This window comes from Nylanderia fulva, unplaced genomic scaffold (assembly GCF_048542155.1).
Source record: "Nylanderia fulva isolate GAGA-0341 unplaced genomic scaffold, ASM4854215v1 Scaffold423, whole genome shotgun sequence".
NCBI classification, from domain to species: Eukaryota; Metazoa; Arthropoda; class Insecta; order Hymenoptera; family Formicidae; genus Nylanderia; species Nylanderia fulva.
Genome location: NW_028190503.1, coordinates 13,278 through 34,686, shown reverse-complemented (window position 1 = coordinate 34,686; position 21,409 = coordinate 13,278). Strand labels below are relative to the sequence as shown.

At 38.6% G+C, this 21,409-nt stretch overlaps 2 protein-coding genes across 3 annotated transcripts; one reads left to right on the top strand and one right to left on the bottom strand.

Moving 5' to 3' along the window:
- Positions 1-818: 818 nt before the first annotated feature.
- Positions 819-18,187, top strand: LOC146721725 (E3 ubiquitin-protein ligase wwp-1-like). Its single transcript, XM_085486353.1, has 3 exons — positions 819-894; positions 16,074-16,728; positions 17,725-18,187. The coding sequence occupies exons 1-3, from the start codon at positions 819-821 to the stop codon at positions 18,185-18,187; spliced, it is 1,194 nt and encodes a 397-aa protein (XP_085342479.1).
- A 1,234-nt stretch (positions 18,188-19,421) lies between these two features.
- On the bottom strand, positions 19,422-21,109 carry LOC114937938 (uncharacterized). 2 transcript variants are annotated; one of them, XM_029311606.2, is made up of 4 exons: positions 20,771-21,109; positions 20,467-20,699; positions 20,209-20,393; positions 19,422-20,139 (listed from the first exon to the last, which is right to left on the bottom strand). In XM_029311606.2, exons 1-4 carry the CDS (start codon positions 21,024-21,026, stop codon positions 19,857-19,859), a joined length of 957 nt encoding a protein of 318 aa, XP_029167439.1. In that variant the 5' UTR covers positions 21,027-21,109; the 3' UTR covers positions 19,422-19,856. The 2 variants fall into 2 exon arrangements, with proteins under 2 accessions (XP_029167439.1, XP_085342478.1); XM_085486352.1 differs by lacking the exon at positions 19,422-20,139 and having other exon boundaries at positions 20,260-20,295.
- Between the last annotated feature and the right edge of the window lie 300 nt (positions 21,110-21,409).

The window sequence follows — 21,409 nt, the reverse complement described above, 5'->3', positions numbered from 1 at the left end:
AAACATTTCCACATGATTTTTTTATTTACACATGAGTTTGCAACTTTCCACGCAAAGCGAGATTTAATCCAAACTTGCGTTTAGTTTTTTGATAGTGGAACCTCCCACAGGGCGGTATCCACTGTGTTTACGCATACACCTTCCACACGCCGTAAGGTTCTACATTAGTCCATATAATTATGATAATAAAAGATCGATTTCTCTAAAACAATAAGCAACTTTGACCATTCTTAGTTTTGTTCTAAATGATTCATTTAACAATAATTTATAGTCAAATCTGTGGGCCATGGACATCGTAGTCCTCTCCCGATCGGGGCTGAGTTGATCAACACTGTATCCGATTAGCTGTGTCTGATCGGGACTGTATCAGATTGAGATTGTGTCTGATAGCAATTGTATGCGTCCAATCAGTACCATGTTTGAAAGGATTGTGTCCAATCGGAACTATGTTCAATCGAAACTGTGTCATTTTGAGACTGTGTCCGAAATATTATCGTGTTCAATTGATACTGTGACAGTCGGAACTCACTCAAATTTTGATCAGTTGAAACGTTTGCCACAAGATTGCACCAGTGACTAGTGATGCTTCGTGATTATCGTGTTCATGTCATACATGGTGCGTTCACAAAGTTTCAAGACTGATTTTTTCCTGAGTAGGAGAAGGCGCGCAGACCGGTTCCACCGACAGGGTAAAGTAGTTGGGGGTGTCAGCTAACCGACCGTTCAGCGGCAATTGCCTCCGAGACGCTGGAGTAAGCAGATCGCTAGTGGCGTAAGTGCGTGTCAGTGACCCCTGTCGAAAACTCGGAGAGTCGAAAATGCAGCGTCATTTGGAGCAGCGTTATTCGATAAAGTTCTGTGCAAAACTGAACAAAACCGCTACAGAGACTTTTGGTATGATTCAAGAGGCCTATAAAGAAGAAGCCATGTGCAATAGTTTTCATGTGGCACAAGAGGCTCAAAGATGGCCGCGAGGAAGTGGACGACGATGACCGCGCTGGGAGACCTTCAACAAGCCGAACTCATAAAAATTTGGTGAAAGTCCGTGAACTTTTAAATACTGACCGTCATTTTTCACGCACTTTTCACCAAATTTTCATGAGTTCGGCTTGTTGAAAGTCTCCCAGCGCGGTCATCGTCGTCAACGTCCTCGCGGCCATCTTTGAGCCTCTTGTGCCACATGAAAACCATTGCACGTGACATGGCTTCTTTTTTATAGGCTTCTTGAATCATACCAAAAGTCTCTGTAGCGGTTTTGTTCAGTTTCGCACAGAACTTTATCAAATAACGCTGCTCCAAATGACGCTGCATTTTCGACTCTCCGAGTTTTCGACAGGGGTCACTAACACGCACTTCACGCCACTAGCGATCTGCTTACTCCAGCGTCTCGGAGGCAATTGCCGCTGAACGGTCGGTTAGCTGACACCCCCAACTACTTTATCCTGTCGGTGGAACCGGTCTGCGCGCCTTCCCCTACTCAGGAAAAAATCAGTCTTAAAACTTTGTGAACGCACCATGTATGTCACATATAAGTAATATAAGTCAAAATAAGTAATATAAGTAATATAATTGTATTTGTATGTCATTATGTTGCGCGGGATTCGTTAGCACAGAGTGCGATAGCGCACAGCCTGATAGCACACGTCAAATTAAAAATAATTCCCGATAGCCCACATCCCTTTAATACGCATCCCGATAACACACAAGAAAATTAAACATAGTCCCGATAGCGCACATTATATATTTTATTTTTCTCGATAATACGCCAATCGCGTTTTTTTTTCCGCACGAGGAGCACTACCGGAACGTGTGCTGTCAAAAAAAGGCGCGTTTCTTTTTCCGATAGCGCACGAGATGTGCTACCGAGACGTGTGCTAACGAGAAGAGACGCGTTTCTTTTCTCAATAGCACACGAGGTGCGCTACCAGGACGTGTGCTAACGAGGAAAGACGAAGCGTTTCTTTTTGCACGAGGTGCGCTATCAATTTTAAAAATCGTAGTTAAACTTGCAAGACCATGTGGAACCTCGCTTCGCGTTAAAAAATAATCTTTAAAAACTGATCTTTAAAAAAAAGGTAAAAAAGTGCCTAGTATAGGCTCACCAGTAGTCAAAATTTATCCATTGTAAATTCATGTAGAATTCTATGAAAAATTAACCATTGCAAATCCATGTAGAATCGTACTACAAAAATAATGATATCAAAAAATAAAAATAATAAAAATTACAAGTAAAAGTAGAAACTTGTATTAGTGGAAAATTAAAATTGCAAACCTATATAGAGTCGTATAAAGAATCAATAAAAAATAAAAAAGTGTTAGTTAAAAAATTTGGCGTGCTGCTATAGTATATTGTGTTACAAGTACGGAAAGTGGGCTATTGGTCACGAGTGCGCGTTTACCAGCACGAGTAGACAATAGCCAACTTCCGTACGTGCAACACATTGTATTTTATATTACACGTGCATGCAAAGTAGCACTTTTCATAAGCGATTTCTGTACGCAAAATAACGATTTGCCAACATCTACCTACAAAATATTCCATACGTCATATTTAAAGTCTTATCTCACGGGAAAACCGTGGGCAATAACTTATTGCCTACGAGTATCAAGCCTTGTTCAAGAATATCAACGTCATCTTGCAGCGCACATACAAAACAACTGGCAAAACTATCGCCACTCAGCGCCCTCCCAACACGCACCTAACCCTATCTGCTATTCATATATCAGTCTACTGCGTAAATCAGGTACAGAAATCAGGTACTCAAGTGCCACTTTGAATATACTTGTAATACAAAATAGTATGTGTGTCACGTACGGAAGTTGGCTATTGTCCACTCGTGACTAATAGCCAACTTTTCGTACTTGTAACACAAATAACTATTGTAGTACGATTCTACGTAAGTACAATTCTCCATGGGTTTACAATGGATAAATTTTGACTACTGGTGAACCCATACTAGGCGCCTTCTTTACCTTTTTTAAAGATCAGTTTTTAAAGATTATGTCATTTTTGTATTTATTATATACTTATGAAAGAAATAATAAGATAGTAGCGTTACAAGAAAATAATTATTATATATGTATGTATATACTATGTATAAATTAATATTTTTTTGTATTACACTACTATCCTACTATTTCTTTCATAAATATATATAATTGTAAATATACCCAAGTAACAAAATGACGTCATACTAACGGCCAATTTTGGTCACGAAACGATCAATGAGACGTCTTAGTTAGGTCCTATGAGACCCGAAAATGATGTCGAAATGTCACATTCATGAGACGTCATTTTCTGACGACTTATTGATGTCATTTTGACGTCTTTTGACATCATTTTGATGTCTTATTGACGGCATAATATGACGAATATAAGACTTAAATTCTAGTTTTGAGACTTTCGCGGCTATTGGAATCATCAATGCAGAAGGTTTTCGAATGGATGCCGTGTGGTTTAACAGCGTAATGCCAACATTTCGCAAACGTTGCAGTTTGCATCTTCAGGGCTGAGAGCTCCGATATTGAACTTTCTTGGGTTGTGATCCTTATATATATTGAATATGGATTGTTAGTTTTATCTCTCTATATAATGATAAAGATTAAAAAGGAGGGAAAAAGAATTAAAAAGATATTAACAAACTATCACTATCAAAAAGAATGTTTGGGGAAAAAGAATTAAAAAGATATTAACAAACTATCACTATCAAAAAGAATGTTTGTTAATATATTTTTAATTCTTTTTCCCTTCTTTTTAATCTTTATCATTATAGAAAGATGAAACTAACAAACTATCACTATCAAAAAGATGGTTTGTTAATATCTTTTTAATTCTTTTCTCTTCTTTTTAATCTTTATCATTATAGAGAGATGAAACTAACAATCTATATTCAATATATATAAGGATCACAACCCAAGAAAGCTCAATATCGGAGCTCTCAGCCCTAGAGATGCAAACTGCAACGTTTGCGAAACGTCGGCATTACGCTGTTAAACCACGCGGTGGATGCCGGAGCGTTGGCCGAACTCCGACGGGTTAGCGCCCTCATCTAAACGGAACTAAAATTGTCGATAATTACCGACAATTTTAATTTTGCTATTATCGGCAGTTTCCATATATTAAAAATTTACATGGATGTAAAAAAAAACAATTTTATTGTGTTTAACATATTATATTTTTTTAGACAACATAATATATTTTTACTGTTGAATCATCTCGCACACGCGTTTTTATCTAAGCGTGTCAATGACAGTAAAACATACATACATAATTGTGTCTATCTTTATCACATAGTTTGAACACAATAATATTATATATATATATATATATATATATATATTTTTGCTTATATATTTACATGCAATTCTTATATATATATATAATATATATATCATTCACATGTGTATGTATGAATATAATTACTTAACATTTACATGTGTGTGTATGAATATATTTACTGAGCATTCACATGTGTGTGTATAAATATATTTACTGAGTGTTCTAAATAATACGTTACAATTTTTTATTTCTAAAAGTATAATTTTTAGAAAATAATGCTGCAAATAAAAGTTCCAGTATTTCAACAGAGATATACATACTTTGATGTTACAGAAATGTTTGTAGAAGGCAATTTTCAATATCATTAGTCAACTTGATTATTTGATATTGATTAGTCTAATAATAAGTATTGATGTAAATTGATTCCTTGTAACATATTCTGCATACAGGGTAAAAATCAATACTTGAACGGTTTACGAGATATTTTACATAATCTAACATTATATATATATATATATATATATAGGAAGAATAGAGATGTAATAAATATGTACCGGGTTTTTCAATGAGCGTTACAAATTTTTATCGCTAAAAATGTTTGTAGAAAAAAATGTTTCAAATAAAAGTTTTAATATCTCAAGGGAGGCATAGTTGATGTCATAGAAATGTTTGTAAGAAGCAATTTTTAAGCTTATTTATTCAGTTAATTTAATTATTTTATATATAATTATTCTAAGTGTTTATGTAAATAGATTTTTTGTAATATTCTGTATAAAAATATAAGAAAATGTAGCCAAGAATTGAACAGTTTCCGAGATATTTCACATAATCTGATATATTTTTAATATAAAATACAAAATATCTCGTAAAATATTTAGTTTTCAATAGTCTTGCTTTTATGTACGCTCCTGCGCTCCTGCATGTATAGAATAATTAGACGAAACAATTGGTATAAACAACAAAAATGTTGTTTTTACAAAAAAATATATATAGCTGCATGTAGCAAATTGTATATTTTTTTTACTGTGTATCTTTTTTTATTTGTCTATAATTATTTTATACATAAAAGTATTATCAAACACTAAATATTTTATTTACAAAATATTTTTTATTTTTTATATCAAAATATGTTAGATTATGTAAAATATCTCGTAAACCGTTCAATTATTGACTTCCCAAGTAGAACAAAAAGTCACGATAGTGTCAAAATGATGTCATTTTGACTTTAAAATGTCAAATTTATATCAAGCCTTTTTGCGATGACGTTAAAATGACGTCATTGTGGCCTGCATGGATATAGAGGGCGCTAAAAACTTTAGAAATCGAAAGTGACGCCATACAATTGTTATATTTATTTTGACACGTGTGCACGTGTACTACGCACAAAGCAAGCGTGAACAAATCCAGAAGAGGACGAATGGTCTATTTTCATTAGTGGTGTGATTGTTTGGCGGTTTAATTGTGCCTGGAAACACGAAGGAAATGAATTCATTAAAGGTATTTATAATTGCTAATTAATATTAACCTCTTGATTTTTAAAGTTTTATAGTTAAAATTGTAACGGCGTAGCCGTTACTAACGCCTCGCGGGCCGATCACCCGCCCGCCACTTGAGGCTATGGCGCCTAAGGCGCCCCTAAGCACAAAATCATAACTGATACACGGGTCACCCTACCCCAGGGGCGCCCCACTACAACCCCCAGAGGCGCCCCACTACGACGCCGGCGTTACCCCCACCACAGCCTCGAGGTAGAGTGGGGGAACCGCCGGCAGGGTATATAAGCCGGCTCGACGGATGAGCCGGCACCAGTCCTGTTCCGGACCTCCTAGCCAGGCAACGGGCTTCTCGTTGTTACGCCGGGTTTCTCGGTTTCTGGCCTCCTACCTTTAGTATCGGGCAACGGGTTTCTCGTTGTTACGCCGGGTTTCCCGGTTTCCGGTCTCTTCCTGCTACACGCCGGGCAACGGGTTTCTCGTTGTTACGCCGGGTTTCCCGGTTTCCGGTCTCTTCCTGCTACACGCCGGGCAACGGGTTTCTCGTTGTTACGCCGGGTTTCCCGGTTTCCGGTCTCTTCCTGCTACACGCCGGGCAACGGGTTTCTCGTTGTTACGCCGGGTTTCCCGGTTTCCGGTCTCTTCCTGCTACTCGCCGGGCAACGGGTTTCTCGTTGTTACGCCGGGTTTCCCGGTTTCCGGTCTCTTCCTGCTACACGCCGGGCAACGGGTTTCTCGTTGTTACGCCGGGTTTCCCGGTTTCCGGTCTCTTCCTGCTACACGGGCGCCCGAACAACCTCCATTTGAGACTACGCCGCTTAACAAACCAAGCCCCTGGGACAATTTTCCCAAACCCCAATTTATTGGCCCGGCAAAACCGGTATACCGGAAATTTTAGCGAGGTCCGCGCGCCTCCCCATTTTCCCGGGGAAAAACCCCGGATTTGCTACCTCCGTGCCCACTTCCCCCCCGTCGAAAGGCCAGGAAGCCCAAAACCAAAAAGGGAAAGAACCACACCCCCCAAAACCCCGAACCCGCCGGATATGGCCCCAGACCGAAAATGGGGTGTTTTGGGGCCCCCCTGGTTTCCCTCGGAGGGAAACTGTTTGGGCCGGCTACCCCCGCGCCCAGTTGTTAGGGTAGAATTTGGGGGGTGTGGGGGTATGCAAATGGGTTTTTCCCATACCATGGGCCCTTTTTGGGAAGTGTCCCCCAAAAACCTGCCAACGGGTTCGCGTTTTAAAAGGACGATAAGGGGTACAACGCCCTTTTGGGGTTTTTCCTTCCCCGTGGGGCCACCGGGGTTGACCATGATGGGGGGGGGGGTTTTTTTCCCCTGCCAACGGGGAAACCTTTAAAAACCAGGACCCGGTTTTTGTAATGTGTGGGGAGGGGGTGGGTGGGGATTGGGGGTCCGGGGCCCAGAATAAAAGGGGGAGGAAAAAGGAAGAGGGGAGGGGGAAAAGAACCCCCCGGGTTGTGTTTGGGTTTTGGGGGGAATGTTTTTGGAGGTGGAAGGGCTCCGTGACTCCCGGGTGGTTGCTGGGGTTTTTGGCAAGGAGGGGTTTTTCCTCAGGATGCCACCCCCCCGAGGGAAACGGGGGCGGGCCCGGGGACGTCCGGCCGTCGTCCACCCAACTCGGCCAAAAATAAAACCCGAGCCCGCACCTCCGGGGCCAATCGCGGCCCCATTTGTGGGGCCCTCCTCGTTCCGGCCAGAAATCTCATTCGTAAACGCTGAAAGGGGCCCGCCGAATAAACCGCCACCGTCTAGCCCAACTAAAGGGCAGCCCAATACCCGGGCCCGACGGGCGAAGCCCCCATTGCGAGACCATCGAACAACGGTCGGTTCGGGGAAAATCGTACCGCCCCCGCTTCTCCGTACTACCACAACTAACAACCCCGTCTAATAGGCATAAACCTCGGGGCGAAATTGGATCGCTCCCCCCCCGCCCAGAATCCCACCCAGACAAAACCAAAGAGGGAATGCGACACCATATCACCCGGAACTCCCAGCGGGGCCAAGGCTACAGGCCTTTTAAATAACAACTTCCAAATTTTCGAATGGGTCCGGGGCCCACCGACAAACCCCACCAAAATTCGGCAAAAAACCCGGGCCCCCCCTTAAAACAACGATTGGGGCCCCCCATCCGGGCCATGAAACCGGGTTTCGCCCAAAGGGGTCCAAAAAGATAAAGCCAAGGAGTCATGGGCCCCCCCACCAGCCCTGGAGCTCTGATAGTGCGGGCAAAAGAAAGAGGGGGACCTACCGATTTGTATAGATTTTTTCCGCGTTAAACCGGCCTCAGAAAAAGATGCTACCCGTGCCTCCATTCCCCCACCTTAAAAGCTCGAGGCGCACACACTTTTCCACTTGGCCCTACGCAGGGGGTTTTTGGCAAGTGCCTAACTGGGGGAAGCCCCCCCCCAACCGCCTTCACGGTGCCCGGGAAAGGGGGCGAGCAGTTCCGCGTCATGCCTTGGGACTGATCAGCACGGCCACCTTCCAAAGGGCTCCGAAAACCGTCTGGGACCCCAGTTAAACCCAAACCCGTCCTCGTCTACTTGGGACGACATAGTTGTCCTCCCGTTTTTCGAGGAGCCCCTAGCCATTGGCCAAGTCTTTCCCCGCCCCCTCCTGACGCCCACTCCGCCCAACCCGAAAAGTGTCATTTTCTGCCGGCCAAGTTTTTGGTCCCCCTTCGGACACTTTTTATCGATCGGCACGGAACCCGGACGGCCCCAAGAAAGTGCAGCCATTACCGATTGGCCTCCCCCCAGACCCCCGCAGGGGTTGGGCAATTTCTGGGGTGCGTCATGGTGGTTTAAGGGGAAACCGTTCATCGCTATTCTCCCTAATCGCCGCCCCTCTCACTCACTCACAAAAAAGAAGCCCCTTTGGACCTGGGAAAAAAGAAAAAAAAACCGCTTTCCCGGGAAACTAAAAAAAGGCCTTTAACCACCGCACCTTCCTCCCTTTCCCAGTTTTTGCGAAAACCATTTTTTTCTACACAAAACGACGCCACGCCCACGGGTTAGGGCCGTAAACCCCAACCCCCTCGGGGGGGGGAACGGGTTATCGCGTACGCCCCGGCCCTAAACGCGGGCCGAAAAATTAAGCGCAAAACCGAACTAGAGTGCTTGGCTGTCTTTGGGGGGGTATACGCCCGGATGCGGGTTTTACCCGGGGGCACCTTTTCACCTCGTGAACCCCCAAGCTTTAAAGGGGTTTTACAACACTCAGGCCCCCTACCGGAAACACCCCCTGGATTTTTCAAATTCAAAACAGATTCAAAATCCGTACCGGGCGGGGGAACATTTAACCAGGGGCAGATCCCTCTCCCCCCTCCCGAAACTTTGGGGGTGCCCGGCCGAAATCCGGGGGAAACCACCGAAAACTACCAAGTACGAACTCCGACCGACCCCGACTAAAAATCCGGATCAACGATTGTACGGCAAACCCACGATCTGGACTTCCGGGAAAAACCAGCCGAAAAGCAATGGAACATGCGTGCCTACAGACCAAACCCCCCCCGCCCTGCTTCAGCGAAACACACACCCACCCGCCCGGGGACCTAGGCATTTCCAAAACTTGGCCGGGTGGCCCCGCTATTTACGGCCCGCATTTTCGGAAATTGCCCGGTACGTTCCCAGGGTGCCAATTGTGCCGGCACAAGGCCAGTCAAAAAACGACCGGGTGGTCGGATGAGGGCCACTCCCCCCTTCCCGCACCAGGGAACAAAACCGCCTAAAACCCATCGGTCCCCCCGCCCGATCCACACGGCCCTACCCGGCTATTAACCAACAAAACCGTTCGTAATGGATCGAAATGGCCCGCTTTGAAAACCCCGCCTAGCCGTAGCCCGGGCCCCCCCGACCCCTGATATACCCACGGGTCCGGGCGCCCTGGGATCCGATAAAGGGGCCATTTCGTCGCGCAAACCTTAAAGGCCTTTCTAGCTTCCACGGGGAAAAACATCGGAAACCCCCCCTTTACACTCCCAATGCAAACCGGTAACGAGCGAAAACCTACGGTTAAAAAAAAAGACAGCCCTACTGGGGCCGGGGCACAAAACGGGACACGAATCCCCCCCTACAGTTCGCCATCAAAACCCCCCGACATGGGCCCACCCGGAACCTCCCCTACCCGCAGGCCCCAGAGCTCGCTCGCCCACTCCAAGGATCACCAGGAACGCCCACCCAGGGACCAACACCCGCCCCTACCCATTTGGGGACCCTACAAGGGGGTTTTCCCAATCCACCTCGCCCGGCCTTCCAGCGGCAAAGAAGGGCCTACAAACCGAGGGGAAACGGCGACCGCACTGGGGGAACGCGTCTGGAAAAGCGACCGCCCCCGTCCACAAGGCCCAAAGCGTTTTTAACGCCCCTGGCCCCCGTACAGCGGACCGATACTGTCCGAGGGCGTTTCCCCCCTAATTGTTTTTCCTCAAGCGCCCGAGGACAAGGGACCCCACATTTATGTCAGGACCTCAAGGGGGCACCGGGAAAGGCGAGGAAACCATCGGGGCGTAGGGCCGGGCCGCCCCGTGATTCCTCCAGCGCCCCCCGCCCCGCCCCTCGAATTCCGAGCCACCCCCCTCTGGACGGTGGACCGATGGTTGACCATTTGGGCCCACCATGCGATCCGCCGTCTAGGGAGGGGTATTAACGGCGTACCGTTACTAAAGCCCCCGGGGCCCATCACCCCCCCCGCCCTTTTGGGCTATGGCCCTAATCCCCCCCAACCAAAAAATAACTGATACCGGGGCCCCTACCCCAGGGGCGCCCCACTACAACCCCCAAGCCCCCACTAGGGCCCGGGTTAAACCCCCCCACACCTCGAGGGAGAGTGGGGGAACCGCCGGCAGGTATTAACCGGCTCGACGTGACCCCCACCCGCCTGTTCCCGGACCTCCCACCCGGGAAAGGCTTTCGTTGTTCGCCGGGTTTTTCGGTTTTTGGCCTCCCACCTTTAGTATCGGGGGAAAGGGTTTCTCGTTGTTACGCCCCGGGGGTTCCCCGGTTTTCCGGTCTCTTCCTGCTACCCGCCGGCACGGGTTTTTCGTTTTTACGCCCCCTTTCCCGGTTTCCGTCTCTTCCTCTCACCCGGGCAAAGGGTTTCTCGTTGTTTTCGACCCCGGTTTTTCCCGGGTTTCCGGTCCTCTTCCTCTACAAAAGCCGGGCAACGGGTTTCCGTTGTTACGCCGGGGTTTCCCGGTTTTCCGTCTCTTCCTGCTACTCGCCGGCAACGGGTTTTTTCGTTGTTACCCGGGTTTTTCCCGGTTTCCGGTCTCTTCCTGCTACAGCCGGGGAACGGGTTTTTTCGTTGTTACGCCGGGTTTCCCGGTTTTCCGGTCTCTTTCCCGCCAAAACGCCCCGGGGAACGGGGTTTCCGTTTTTACGCCCGGGGTTTTCCCGGTTTCCGGTCTCTTCCTGCATACACCGGGGGACGGGTTTCTCGTATTACGCCGGGTTTTCCCGGTTTTTCCCGGTTTTTTTTCCTGCCTAGGCTTCCCTCCGTGCCCGAACTCTAATTTTCCGGGTAATTTGTAAAACTTTTTTCCGGGCAAAACCCCTGGCTATACCCTCCTTTTTTTGTTTATACCGAGTAGTCTAAGTTTCCTTTAGGCTTTATGCCAACAAACATTTTGTTTACTTGTTTTTTTGAATAAACCAAATATTTTTAAAAAGGAATAACGAGTCTTAAACTCCCCCTTCCCCCCAAACCCCGGAACCGGGGAGCCATCCCCGGCGTCGGGGAAAAATGAACCCTTCAAAATTTAAAAATTGTGTAGTACAAAATTTTTTTTTTTTTTAAGATTTTTAAAAATATTTTTGAAAAAAAATTAATACAAAATTGCCCCTCGTGTATTTAAAACAAAGTATAAATATAAGGCCAAATTAATCGAGCTAAATTCGAGATGTTCCTCAAAATCCCTTTATTTCATTTTAAATTATAAAAAACAGTCATTATATATATTAAAACAACCAAAAATTTAAAGAAATTAAATCATTCTTAAAAGTTTTTTGACCCCACGCGGCTTCTTCAGTATAATTATTGAAAAAAATTCTTTTCAAATTTAAATGATATCGAAATTTAAAATATTATTAAATCGAGAGTTTTTTTAGCAATTAACCGTTTTCAATCCTCCCGTCCCCAAAATTTGCCTCGATATGATCTCTGATTTTGGTTTTAGTCTTGATGTTTCATCGTTAAAATGCGAAATTACCCACCGTAGGCCCTGCGATTAATAAAAATTACCGATCAACGTATGCCAAATTATCATATATATCCCCACAATTGTAGACTTCCTTCTCGTTCTTTTGCAAATTTTTTTCTACTTTTTTAACAGTTATTAAGGTGCACTTTCAAAAAACAAAAACGAAAACAGCTCATTTTAAACTCTATTATCGGGGAAACGGCGTTTTTTATTATCTAATTCTATTTTTAACTCGTTAAGTCCTATTTGTCCTATTATTATTTTTTTCGCCAAAAATCCAAAATAAAAATACGACTCGCTAAGTACTCGTATCTTTGTTTAAATTTAGCCCTTTTTTTTTTCCTTGATAGTAGCATCTCAAAATGAGTCTTTTTAAAAATTATTTTCTTGTCCCTGACTTTAAAATTTCCAATTAAAGTATATTTTTCATTTTTATGTTTTTAAAATTACTGAATTTTTTGTTGATCCAAACCCAAATTATTTTTTTTCTTTTTTTTCGCGTCGCAATTGCCTCTTTGTTTGGCCTCATAAAATGCTTCAATTATTTCAACTGACTTAAAACCACATTCAAATTTCATGGTTTTTTGTTTTAAAATCTTTCTTGCTTTTTAATATTTTCCTTTGTTGAGACTCTATACCCTACCATAAATTTTTTTTTTTCCCGGGAAACATATTTCTGAACCCTATCTTTAAAAGGAAGCAAAGAAAATTTTTTTTTAAAAAGAGGCATTTCTTATACTTTTTTGTTTTTTTCTTTTGGCCGTTCTCTTAAAAAGCTCCCCTTAAAATGATTTGTTCAAACCGATGATTAATTTTTTTTAAAATCAATTCAAGGGTAACCATTTTCTGGATATTAATAATTTAAATCCAATTTTTAAAAAAATAGTGGATTTATAGCAATAAAAATCGTCAAAGGTTATATTTTTTCCAATTTTTGTGGCATAAGGGTGGTTTTAATAAAAGATAAAGTCTTCCTGAAAGGTTTTTTTTTTTTACCTCTTTTATATTTTGTTATTAATAATTTTAAATGATAAATCTAAAATTCAAACTTGAAATTTAACCCGTGCACCGGAATTTAAATCTTTCATGATAGTTGTTAAAAATTTTTCCCAAACTGAGTCTATAGTATAGAGGTGGCCACATTATGTCATCCCCAAGAAAAAAACAAAAATTCCCCCTTCAAAAGCTTTAGAACTGTACCCCAAACTTTTTATACCGGCTGCAAAAATTGGTGATAACGGGGGACCCCATAGGGGTCCCAAACGTCTGTTTATAAATTATGTCATCAAAAGTAAAATATTAAAATCAGTATGAATTTTTTACCCCCCAAAAAAACGTTTTTCGGTATTTTGTATTTTTTCCAATTGATCCCATCATCGTTAAACCGTCAATCGCAAAATCCGGAACGTTTGTAAACAAAGAAACCCCTCCAAGGAAACTCCTATCTTCTCAAAAATTTTTTACCAGACAAATCTGTACAAATCAAAAAAATTTTTAATATGACTTTCGCTTGGGGAGGCTAGTTCGTAAATTTTTTGAAAAACGAAGCCAGCGGTATAGAGCCTATAACCATGAAATATGATTCTAAAACCCAAGTTTTCCTTAGGATTTTGGTAATCCATACGCTTTCGGGAAAAGAGAATCACACAACGTAATTATAAAATTCGTTTTTTTGAATATAATCTTCCTTAAAACCATCTCTTCAAAAAAATTCAAAGGTTCTCAATTTTTTTTCACGGATTTTTTTAACAAAAGTGTAATGTTGACATCTTTAAAACGTTTTTTCCCTTTTTTTAAAATAAAAACTATCCATCGCGACCAGCATTACCTTTTTCCGCGCGTTGAATAAAAATTCGGTTTTCTTTACAAAATTTATTAAAACTCTGTTTGGGAAAAGTAATTTTTTTTGATTTCGTCTTTTTACCCTTTGTTAAGAAATTTTTGGGAATTTTGGAACCGCGATATTTCTGAGTTGTGAGTTATTAAAATTTTTTCGTTTGCTATTACCCTATTTCCCTTATAAATTCATGTACGCTGTTTTTTTACTAAATTGGAGACAAATTTTTCACCCTTCAAAAAAGATTTGATCGTTAGGCGGAATGTTGTGTTGGATAGATTAACAAAACCCTTTTTTTTTTATTTTTCCAAAGGGTAATTTTATCTTTAGAAAATTTTTGCTTCAATTGTATATTGCTCCCTTGGGGATCATTATGATGCCCTGAGGGAATTTTGTGATATTTTTGTCGGGTTTTAAATTTTAAAATGTAAGAACCAAAGTATATTATGTTTGATGCTTTTTATAACTTGTATAAATTTTTTTTCTCTTAAACCAATTGAATTTTTTTCGTGTGCATAACCAACTGTTGTGCAATTTTTTTTAAAAACAATTTATAGGTTCAAAAATTTTATTCCCCGCAGTACAGGCAAAAGATTAAATAACCCGCTATGAATGAAAAACTATTTTTTAATGCTCACCTTTCTTGCAAATCAAAATTTTAATGCTCATGCTTTGTTTTGAATTGACAATCCTAAACTAGTCTTCTGTTTTATCTGGGGAAAACGTTTAAAATTAAAGCGGCAAAAACCTCCAAATGTTAGGAAAAAAATCGTTTTTTTTACAATTTCTTAAAAAATTTCCCAAATTTTTCTCTCGCTCTTATTACAGTAGTTTGCATTAATCCATTTTTAAAAAAATCGCGGTTTTCTTCCAAAACCTTTAAAAATTTTAAATTAAATAGAATCACCGTTTTTGTGTTAAATTTACGCATTTTAAGGCCCCGTATATTTTAAAAAAAATAATACAAATTGTCGCTCGTTATTGAAAACAAAGTGATAAATATAAAGGCCAACCCTTTTCGAGCTAAAATTCGGATTTCAGTCACTACATTTTTTACTTAAAATTATAACTACAGTATTATATATTTAAAAATAAAGCAAATTACGCAATTAATCCTTATAAAGTTTCGAAACCCCACGCGGGCTTCTTCTATAAATTTTGAAAATAAAAACTTTCAATTCAAAATCGAAATTTAAATTTTTTATTTTAAACGAGAGTTTTTTTAGCAATTAACGCGTTTTTTAATCCGTCCCGTCCACAAAGTTGCTCGATATGATCTCTGATTTTTTCAGATCTTTGGAAATTTCACGTTATATGCAGAAATTAACCCGTACCCTGGCGCTGCGATTTAAAAAAAAATTTCCATCAAAGTATGTCCAAATTACAATATTCCCCTACAGGGGGATATGCTACCATCCTCGTTTTTTCTTGACAATTTTGCTCTTATTACATTTTTTAAAGGGTGCACTTTAAAAAACCTAAAAATTTGTTAATCTTACATACTTTTTTTTTATATTTCACGTTGATGAATAAAAGTTTTCCTTGCGTTGGAATAAAATATAGTTTCGGCTGACGCACTTTTTTTTAAAGATGAAGAAAAAGATCATTATTTTTACATAGAAAAAACCAACAAAGAGGTTAAAAAAACTGAGATAATATTTATTTCATCTGAATAATATTTTTCTTTTTATTATGTTTGATGTTTATGTTCATGTTTGAAATATTTCTATTTATTTTAAATTTTTTACTTTCATTTTTTTTGTTTTTATGTCATTTAATTATTTAATACTGTTGCGATTTATCTTTTTTATTAAATTTCAGACTTTTATGCGTCCAAAAATACCATTTGGTATATATAATAATTCTTCTTTAAAATTATTTATTGTTTTTTTTTAAAACAAAAATGAAACGCAAACTCATCTTCCTGTAAAAGGGCAAAAGCGTCTTAAACCGAAAATAAGACGACTTTTTAAAACAATATATAATAAAAATTAAAATAGCAAGTTGAATTTTTTTATTATACAAATAAAGCTTTAATTAAATTGTAAGAAATTTTTCTATAATAATTTTTTAATTTTCTATAATAATTATTTTTCTATAAAAACGAATAATGATTAATATCGCATGATAATTATCGCATTGTTTTTTTATCGCGCGGCAAGTGTTTTTGTGTCCTATGTGCAAGAGAGCCATATTAACAAGTACTGCCAAGTTTCTTTCTCTTACAAATGTATTTGTTTCAGATTCATTGGATTTGGACAATTTCTCATATATTCCAGAAGCAAACCAAGAACTTACTGATGAAATTGAGTATCCTGATTTACCTAATGAAGAAATAAGTATAGATATTATAATCACAAGAGAAAATATTATCGAAGAAATGCTGAGCTTATATAAAGATGAAACAATAGTACAGAAACAGATCAAAGTTGCTTTTAAAGATGAATTAGGATTAGACTATGGTGGCTTAACAAAAGAATTATTTTCCGAGTTTTGGAAAAAAATTATACTTGAATTCTTTAGAGGAGAGAATTGGTCAGTACCTTACTTATCTTTATCAAAAATAAGAAAAGGTTTAGATGAAAATTTTCCAATCATTGGTAGAATTTTAGCTCATACCATTATTTTAACAAAATCAATTCCCACAAATATATGTAAATCCGTATATTTAAAATTAGGTTCGCTAGATAAAGAAGTAAAGCAAGACATGTTATTAAAAGATCTTTTTCATTATTTAACACCAGTGGAACAAAAATTAATATACAAAGCAAAGAATTCTTTTGAAGACTTAAACGATTCTGAAAAAGATATATTATTAGACCTGTTTGCGACTTACGGACTTTTAGAAAATCCAAAAAATTCAGAAATAAAAGATCAGCTTAGCATTGTAACGGCGTGGCCGTTACTAACGCCTCGCGGGCCGATCACCCGCCCGCCACTCGAGGCTATGGCGCCTAAGGCGCCCCTAAAACACAAAGTGATACACGGGTCACCCTACCCCAGGGGCGCCCCACTACAACCCCCAGAGGCGCCCCACTACGACGCCGGCACGTTACCCCCACCACAGCCTCGATGCAGAGTGGGGGAACCGCCCGCAGGGTATATAAGCCGGCTCGACGGATGAGCCGGCACCAGTCCTGTTCCGGACCTCCTAGCCAGGCAACGGGCTTCTCATTGTTACGCCGGGTTTCTCGGTTTCTGGCCTCCTACCTTTAGTATCGGGCAACGGGTTTCTCGTTGTTACGCCGGGTTTCCCGGTTTCCGGTCTCTTCCTGCTATACACCGGGTGACGGGTTTCTCGTCATTACGCCGGGTTTCCCGGTTTCCGGTCTCTTCCTGCTATACACCGGGTGACGGGTTTCTCGTCATTACGCCGGGTTTCCCGGTTTCCGGTCTCCTCCTGTTACACGCCGGGCGACGGGCTTCTCGTCGTTACGCCGGGTTTCCCGGTTTCCGGTTCCTCCTGCTAACTTCCGGGCGACGGGCTTCTCGTCGTTACGCCGGGCTTCCCGGTTTCCGGACACCGATATAGGCTATATGCCTCAGTACGTTTGATCTCCAGATTTCGCATACCGGGTGACCTGTAAGTCCTTTCCGGACACCGCTACAGGCTATACGCCTCCGTACACCGTATCTCTAAGTTATACCGGGTAATTTGTAAGTCTTTTCCGGACACCGCTACAGGCTATACGCCTCCGTATTTTGTTTATACCGGGTAGTCAATAAGTTTCTCTATTCAGGCTTTCTGCCAACGAACATTTTGTTTACTTGTTTCTTTTTGAATAAACCAAAGCATTGTTAATAAGGAATAAGCGAGTCTGAATCTCCCCCTTCCTCCCGAATCCTGGAACCGGCGAGCCGATCCGCGGCGTCAGGAAAGGTGAACCGTTACAGCATTATAGCAGTAAACGTTTTATGCATAGAAAGTCATAATTTTATTAAAAAGATGAAAGATGGAATCCCATTATTTTGTGAAAATTTTTTTACAACTTTAACTGATTCTAAATTAAATTTTATATTTGAACAACAAGTTGCTAATTCTAATAAAGTTGTAACAGTTCTAAAGGCTGATCCAGAAGAATTGAATAATATTCAAACTCGAGTCTTTTACTTTCTCAAAACATATATAAAAAATTTGACACAAGAAAATCTTTCAAAATTTTTAATCTTTGTAACTGCATCGCTACACTTGCCTGATAAAATAATTGTAAGTTTTAAAACATCGGGTTATCCTGTAGCCCATACATGTTCGAATACCCTGGAATTGTCAACAACTTATTCTTCTTATCAAGAATTGAAAATTCATTTTGATTCAGTTTTAGAAAATGAATATTCCTTTCAGTATACTTTTTTATAAAAGTATATTGCAAAAGTATATTTTTATAATATTTTTTAATATATGTTTTATCTTTATATAAGTATAAAATATATAATTTAATATATAAAATATTAATTTTAAAAAGTATATTTTTATAAATTTACTAAAAGTAATTATAATAATAAGCAAGATGTATTCCGTTAAAATACTATTAACCAAATTATTTAAACTCGTTGCAATAACATATGTCTGCTTCTGCCTCTATTGATAATATTTCGATTATGATTATAATAAGATATTATTTCTATCTATCAAAATTATTGTTCACAATATTAAATGTATCATCGTTAATCATACTATGAATCCTCAAGTTCTATTTTCTAAAATTATTTATGCTGCAAAAATTCTTTATTTTTAATCAGTTTAATAGATTCTAAGACCCATGTTCTTAGTTTATTTTTATCAATAAAGGGGGTTTTAAGCATATGATACTATATAAAACATACATATAAATATAAATTTGCTTAAAAGAACATTTATCGATAAAAATGAGTTGAGTTGGGTCTTTATTCTGTCAATAATGAAAAGAACATCGTTCAAATTATTATTTATTTTTATTATTATTTAAATAAATCACATTTTATTTCACGTTGTATATATTATACATTTTCAAGATAGAAACCTATTATATATTATGTATATATATATTATGTGAAACATATTTTATAAATTTAATACATTCTAAAATGATTTTTGTGTTTTAAAGAACAAGTTGCTAGTTCAGATAAAGTTGTAACTGTTAGAAGAGTTGAACAAAATTTAATTCTGAAGTGCATTTTCTATTTAAGAGAGGTTGCTAATCCAGATAAAGTTGCAACTATTCTAAAAACAATTTCAGAAGAATTGAATAATATTCAAACTCAAATTTTATTTTTAAAAACTTATAAAATATTTAATACAAGAATTTTTAGATATTATTTGAAACTAGTTTACAATATTAAGTTTATATTACTATAATTTTTTAATACATACATCACATAAGTTTATATATAATCTCTTATAATATTGAGTTTATACTATAAGTTTAACTATAATTTTAACACTACATATGTATCTTCAGCTTGTTATAATCATACAATATATGTAAAAAAGAAAAAATTTTAATTTTATTACTTAAAAACTTATATGTATATGTGGAAAGAAGTATTTAATATAATTGTTTTATTTAATTAATTATTTCATTTAAAGTATTTAAATATGTTACTATTTGCAAATACTTAGACTTATAATCATATCATTTAATATATTAATTATATAATTCATTCGCTCTTCACTAAATTCTAATTGAACAGTTAAATTAGAATTGCTTTCTTCATCATGATTAATAATCACAATATCTAAGTCATCTATTCCAAAAGCATCAATAACTCTATTGTATAAGTGAGGTTGGTTCTGAAAAATTTCACGGACAGCAGTATGTTCACTATTGACATTTTTTAGCATACCAGACAACCAAAGTTGCCTAGGAGTTCTATTTCGTTCCGTTCTTAACTTATGAAAATTCCACGCTTGTGTAAAATCATCCAATTTTTTATTTATATATGTTAAATAAACTTGTAATGCAAATATATGTTTTTCGTTATTAATATCTAATAATCTATCTTCTTCTAACATAGTAAATTCATTATGAAAAAAATCGCCCACTTCTTTATATACGTCTACCCATAATCTCTCTATACGTTTTACGATTATGCACCGAACGACCCGTCAAATGACTTCCTCTGTTTAGTCCATGAATAGCATTCATAACCATTGCAACAAATAAGTTTTCATATCCAAAATCTGATCTTACTCTGGATGGTAAGCCATATTGTACTGCGCCGGTAGCAAAAAATGGAATTACTGTGCTGGCTGTCATTGAAGTAGTGCACTTTAAGTATATAATTAATCGTGAATATCCGTCTATACATCCATGAATAGCAAATCGCCATCTAAATGAAATAAAATTTTAAGCAACAAAATTAAGTTTTTAATACAAACTGTTTCAAGTTTTTTTATACCGTATCAGCTTTAAATTCGCATCAATATGCCTTAAAGAATTGGGTGTTGGCACTTTATATGTTCTGCGATGTATCGCATTACTCCATCTACAAGCAGTACCAATAGGATCAATTTCGGCTAATATCCTTCTAACCCTTTGCCTTTGAATTATTTTTCCTTTAACTTTTAAGTAAGCTGTTATCATCTGCTCAAAATAGTAAAATACTATCGTAAAATAGTTTAAAATTAAAAGTTTAAAACTGTAAACAAAAACATACATTACTCCCGCTATTAGGATATTGAGCATGTAAATCCGAAATCTCCCGATTCAATTCTGCGTCACTACCATTATAATACTTATTTCGTATTTTAATACCGAATGAATAACATTTTTTATATACTAGCTTTGTAGAACAACCGAAATGCTTAGCCATTTCTTTTGCAGTATAATTTTCTTGTATTAAAAATTCTAACTGTTCTCTAGTTATATGGACTTTGGATCTTCCTCTACCTAGAAAACAATGTTTATATATAAGAATGCTATTATATTAATACTATTATTATTTTAAGTACTAAACTTACCTAAATTATTTAATCTTGGCGCAACATAAGATCTGCTGCTGTTATTGATATTTTGATTGCAGTTATCACATATTTGTTTTAAATTATCGCAACTATTATTTAGAGTATTGAATGTATCATCACTTATCACATTACGAATTCTTAGCAAGTTGTTTCTGCCTTCCAAAATTATTTGTGCAGCTGCAGAAAACTCCTCATTTTCAATCAATCTGATACTCTCAATAATAAGAAGAACGTCATTTAAATTTCTATTCATTTTTGTTTACAAATTAAGTAAACTATAAACGTGTATGTTGACAGAGAGAAGACTGTGTTGACACTTTGACACATGTGCGAAGAAGGAAAAAGGTTATAAATAAATATATATATATATATATATGTATATATACATATGTATAACAATCCCGCCAACGCTGACTAGTGTAGCCAACTAATGCCTAGGGAACTTATTTATTGCAACAGTGATACCAACTAAAGCCTAGGGAACTTATTTATTGTAACAGTGATACCACAATTTAAGCAATACACGACTGTTGCGTAAAATATTTATTCAATTCAACGATGATTGTATAAAAGTAGTATTTTTTTTACATTATAGCGATAATTTCAAAAAATACTGATATTTAATAAAATTAATTT

What these genes read in the sequence shown, in the direction of transcription:
- LOC146721725 (XM_085486353.1), top strand. Translation starts at nt 819, where the DNA reads ATGCAGCGTCATTTGGAGCAGCGTTATTCGATAAAGTTCTGTGCAAAA. An exon ending in AACCGCTACAGAGACTTTTG is followed by an intron (nt 895 to 16,073) that starts GTATGATTCAAG and finishes TATTTGTTTCAG; the next exon opens with ATTCATTGGATTTGGACAAT. An exon ending in CTTAGCATTGTAACGGCGTG is followed by an intron (nt 16,729 to 17,724) that starts GCCGTTACTAAC and finishes GAACCGTTACAG; the next exon opens with CATTATAGCAGTAAACGTTT.
- LOC114937938 (XM_029311606.2), bottom strand. Translation starts at nt 21,026, where the DNA reads ATGAATAGAAATTTAAATGACGTTCTTCTTATTATTGAGAGTATCAGA. An exon ending in GCCAAGATTAAATAATTTAG is followed by an intron (nt 20,700 to 20,770) that starts GTAAGTTTAGTA and finishes ATTGTTTTCTAG; the next exon opens with GTAGAGGAAGATCCAAAGTC. An exon ending in ATCCTAATAGCGGGAGTAAT is followed by an intron (nt 20,394 to 20,466) that starts GTATGTTTTTGT and finishes TATTTTGAGCAG; the next exon opens with ATGATAACAGCTTACTTAAA.